This window comes from Callospermophilus lateralis, chromosome 4 (assembly GCF_048772815.1).
Source record: "Callospermophilus lateralis isolate mCalLat2 chromosome 4, mCalLat2.hap1, whole genome shotgun sequence".
NCBI classification, from domain to species: Eukaryota; Metazoa; Chordata; class Mammalia; order Rodentia; family Sciuridae; genus Callospermophilus; species Callospermophilus lateralis.
Genome location: NC_135308.1, coordinates 108,418,680 through 108,423,492, shown reverse-complemented (window position 1 = coordinate 108,423,492; position 4,813 = coordinate 108,418,680). Strand labels below are relative to the sequence as shown.

The 4,813-nt window shown below is 32.6% G+C and overlaps 1 protein-coding gene across 1 annotated transcript; it reads right to left on the bottom strand.

Annotated features, from left to right (window-relative positions):
* Positions 1-286: 286 nt before the first annotated feature.
* LOC143396959 (olfactory receptor 6C6-like) lies at positions 287-1,249 on the bottom strand. Its single transcript, XM_076852963.1, has one exon. The coding sequence runs from the start codon at positions 1,244-1,246 to the stop codon at positions 287-289; it is 960 nt and encodes a 319-aa protein (XP_076709078.1). The 5' UTR covers positions 1,247-1,249.
* Between the last annotated feature and the right edge of the window lie 3,564 nt (positions 1,250-4,813).

Below are 4,813 nucleotides of genomic sequence, written 5' to 3'. Positions count from 1 at the left end.
AACTATGTCTAGCAAAAGTTTCACTTACAAAAAGCATTCAGTATATAAAACAGCCCTTTATGAGAATAGACATTTCTAGGTAAAGATGGAATCTGATATTCTGGATTGAAAAAGGCAATTTATTCCTGGAGATTAGAAAGATCCACTCAGAAAGAAAAGGAGAGAGGTGCAGATAGAGATAGCAAACCTAATGAGATATAAATAGTCAAGGGAAAAAAATGGCAGAGATCTGAAGTAATGCAATAGATAACCATATTGAATTTTCTCATTCGTATTCCCAAAAATGTCATTTATGTCTAAACTCTGTCTTGCTGTTTTGAAAAGAACAAAACCTTTGGAGCAAATGCTTGAGGGCTTCTCTCACCTGCTGGTTCCTCAGGGTGTAAATGAAAGGGTTGAGCAAAGGGGCAACAGAGGTATTGAGCACAGCTACACCTTTAGTTAAAGCCACTCTTTCTTTTGCTGATGGATTCATATACATAAAGATACAGCTCCCATAAGTAATAGAGACAACTAGCATGTGTGAGGAGCAGGTAGAAAAAGCCTTCCTTCGTTGTTGACCATCAGGGAATTTGAGAATGGTTTTGATGATGAATGTGTAGGAGAGGATCACTAAAAACAATGTGAGAACAAGTGTCATCACAGCTAAGACAAAAGCCATCAATTCTATTAAACGTGTATCTGTACAAGAGATTTGCAGGACTGGAGAAGTGTCACACAGGAAGTGATCAATCACTTTGGAAGCACAGAAATCCAGTTTGAGTCCCAGAAGCAAAGGGGGAAAGATGATTAAGAGTCCAGTTGTCCAGGAGCTGAGCACCAGTTGGTAGCACACTCTGCTGTTCATAATGACTGGGTAATGCAGAGGTTTGCAGATGGCGACATAGCGGTCATAGGACATGGCAGCCAGGAGGAAAAACTCTGTAATCCCTAATAGGAAAAAAAAGAATAATTGAGTTGCACAACCACTGTAGGAAATTGTTTTGTTTCCTGTGAGAATGCTTATCAGGAACCGTGGAATGCAGACTGTTGTGAACAAAACTTCTAAGAAGGAAAAATTTCGGAGGAAGAAATACATTGGAGTCTTGAGGCGGGGATCCAGCAGGGTGAGGAGGATGATGATTAAGTTCCCCATCAGGCTCAATATATAATTAAAAAATAGAAACAGGAAAATCACAATTTGTAGCACAGGGTCATCTGTGAGTCCAAGCAAAATGAACTGTATCTCCACTGATTGATTCTTCATTTCTCTTTTGTCCTATCAAATTTACAGAAAATAAAAACTAGTATCACAAGTAAGAAGTTGTTTCTTCCTTTTCAGAGATATAAAGTTCAATTTTCAAAAACTTACTAATTCACAGACATTCCTCAAATCAGCTTAGAGTTCATCACAATGAACATAATCCCACTTCATTCATCATGTTTATGAGAACACTGAGAGATCCTTCCCTTGTCCAGAGCTGAGCAAGTCCTACTTTCCAGTTTATAGGACTCTTAATTGTCATTTGAAATGTAGCTCCTCAATTTGATTCATGTTAATTTATGACCAGTCTTTAAAGTGCTTTATCACAATGGGCTGTTCAAATATTTAATTTTTTTTTTTTTTTTTTTGATACCAGGAATTAAACGCATGTGCACTTAACTACAGAGCCTCACCCCCAGGACTTTCCTGTATTTTATTTAGACATAGGGTCTCACTGAATTGCTTAGGGCATCACTAAATTACTGAGGCTAGCTTTGAATTTGAGGTCTTCATGTCTCAGCCTCCTGAGCCACTGAAATTATAGGCATTGCACCACCACACCTGGCTTGATATATTTTTAATTTCTGAAATTAGCTAATATTTCAAGTTAATAGTCATTCAAGTGACACAATGGTTATAAGAAATAGTTTTCTTCCCAGTAGATATAATAACTAAAAATTAAGGGATACATGTAATAGTACAGGAAATTTATAAGAAGGAAAATATTATACGAGGTTTTGGCGAGTATTCAGCAGGGTGAGTGCAGAAATGATCAGATCAAAGCAGTGCCTAAATAATTGAGAAACAGAAAGATAAGTGACACAATGTTCAAATGTGAGTCATCATTTGAACCCACTATAATGAACATTGTCACAACTTTATGGTTTTCCATTACTATGTCTTTTATCAGGTCTAAATGATGGAGGTTAGGGAGTAGTTCTATCTAATAACAATGATAATTAGTGCTTAAGTTAGAGTTAGCAAAATTATGTTTAAGGTAGAGGTATGCAATGCTCTTCATGTTTTACAGGTAGTATGCTGCTAAGAAAAATAGTTTGCATTTCCTGAATTTCTTGACAGAAAAATTAAAACTTCATATATTCTAACAAAAATATAATTCTATAAATGTAGTGAGTATTGATTTTTATATAAATATTTAGAATACCCATAAGGTTTGAGTAATGAAACTTTTTACATAATATACAAGAGTTGAGATGTTATATTATTTCTTGATTAAGAAGTTGTAAAGTAGAACAACATGTACAATAATCTGTATTTGACATTTAAAATACACATTCTCAGAAACAAATCTAGTTGAGGTAAGTAACCCGACTGTGAACCCCTCTGCTATTTTATTCAGTGTATGAAAGATGACTAACTTTTGAGTGCTTTTTATGGTGAATGATACTGGTGGTCCTCAAATATTTCCAAATGAACAGATAATAATATATGTACTTTTCTTGGGAGAATCAAACTCTTTCTGTCTGATGACACCTATTTCAATATAATTCTCTCCCCAATACATTTTCTTATAGATAATTTGGTAATGCTGATGTAGTTATATAAGAAAAAATATATATATATCTTCTTATAGTTATAGTCTTGTAAACAGTTGAGATTCAGTGATGTGAAATGTATAGTAAATGTTTGTAGAAGCAGATAAATATAAAAATGAGTTTGGGATGTGTTATGAGAGGGAAATACAAGAGGAGAAAGAAAGGGTAATAGAAACCTAAAGGAAAATATCATTTTTTAAAAGTAAGTGAATGAGTTTAAGAAAAAATTAAATCATTAAGATCAAGAAAGATAATTTTATAAATATATATATGTGTAAAGAAGTAATAAGGAAAAAACTTTTAAAACTGAATATGCTTCTGTTACTAAAACACACCTGTTTGCTGATTCCTTAAAGTGTAGATTATAATCATGAGTATACTTTTAGTCAAAATGATCTAGGGGGGATAAAAATATGTGATAAAGTTCAAACTTACACTGGGTGGTTGAACTGCTTTTTAAACAAATTTTGGATAGCATGTACAGCCTTTTCAAAATAATGATATTTGAAAGTCGGGCAAACAAGCTAAGTCAATAATCTTATGCTTATTGAGAACTCTATATGCAACAATTACTATTCTCAATGCTCTGCATGTATTATGTTGGACAAATTAGATTAAACACTTAAAAATGTGCTCAGGCTTGCGTTCAGAGGAAGGGGTCAGATTAATAGTGGTTATTTTCAGAAGTCCTGGCTTTAAAATCACACAGTTTTCTAAAAGTTCTTACTCAAGTTTTCATAGAAGATTTAACTACAAGCTAAGTTATGGAACACTACTTCTAAAAAGAATTAGTAATATCCCTATAGAAAAATTATATCTTAGGTGTTTTCATGATCACAACAAAATAATCAAACCTATTTTAAATTGTTGCTATGTAAAATCTTGTGTTTTGCATTGAGGATATTAACAGAATTATTTTCAACATTGAAAGCATAATTTATTCTTAAGACAATAGAAAAACAAACAAACAAAAAAAGAGGTCTTCCCAGTGTTCTCTACAGGAATTTAAAGAAGGAGATATTTGAGCATTTGGATCTTTAGATGGGCCTTAGAAGAAATTAAAAGTTCTGCTAGGCAGATTAAGTAGGATAAGCCAAAGAAAAGAAATGGCTCTAGCCTAATTTGGTTGTAAAGAGTATCCAGAGTTCCCCTGTTTAATAGAATCTAATAAAAGCATAAAACACTGCAAAGATCAGCAGCCCATTCCCAGTGTTCTTTATCACATTCAGATGATTGTGAAATTATATATCATAAAATTATCTCATTTACACAAATCATTTCAATGGCAACACTGATATAAATGTTCAATTTTGTAATAAACTAGAATTTCCTCATATCAAACTATTGATTTGTCCTGGTTTAGCAATCACACATAACATGTATCTGTACAACACAGGCTGTGAGGGAAAATAATATAATATCATGTGAACACGAGCCAATAAATGCAATTTTATGCAGTATTTTTTGAAAATAGTGAATACCCCATAAAAATTAAAAATTAAAAGTCTTGCAAGTTTAAAATTATTATTTTATCTTTATCTTATCTGTAATATTTCATGAGTATATACAAGCTGAAATATAGTTAGTAGTCAAAACACTCACCATTTAGTAGTTTAACACACATTGGTAAACACTTATTTGGGCCAACATTCTGCACTTCCATGCTTAACTCATCGTCTTGGTCAGCAGAGAGCACTGATGATCTGTTTTTCTCCCTAAGCACTTAATTCTACATAAAACATATAATTGATTTAAATATTATTTGAGAAATATTATTTTTCACTAATTTATTACTTGTTCTTAGAAAATTTATCAAATTATCTTCTAAAATTTACTATAACCCACTTATCTGAAGTATCATACTCCTTGCTAAATGTGATATGCAATGAAATATGATACCATGAAGAATTTATGTCTTCTGTCTTACAGGAAAATATCTACCAACAACAAAGAATTCTCAGGGTAACTGAGATCCCCAAACATCATTTCCTAAGGGATTGCTAAATTGTCAATT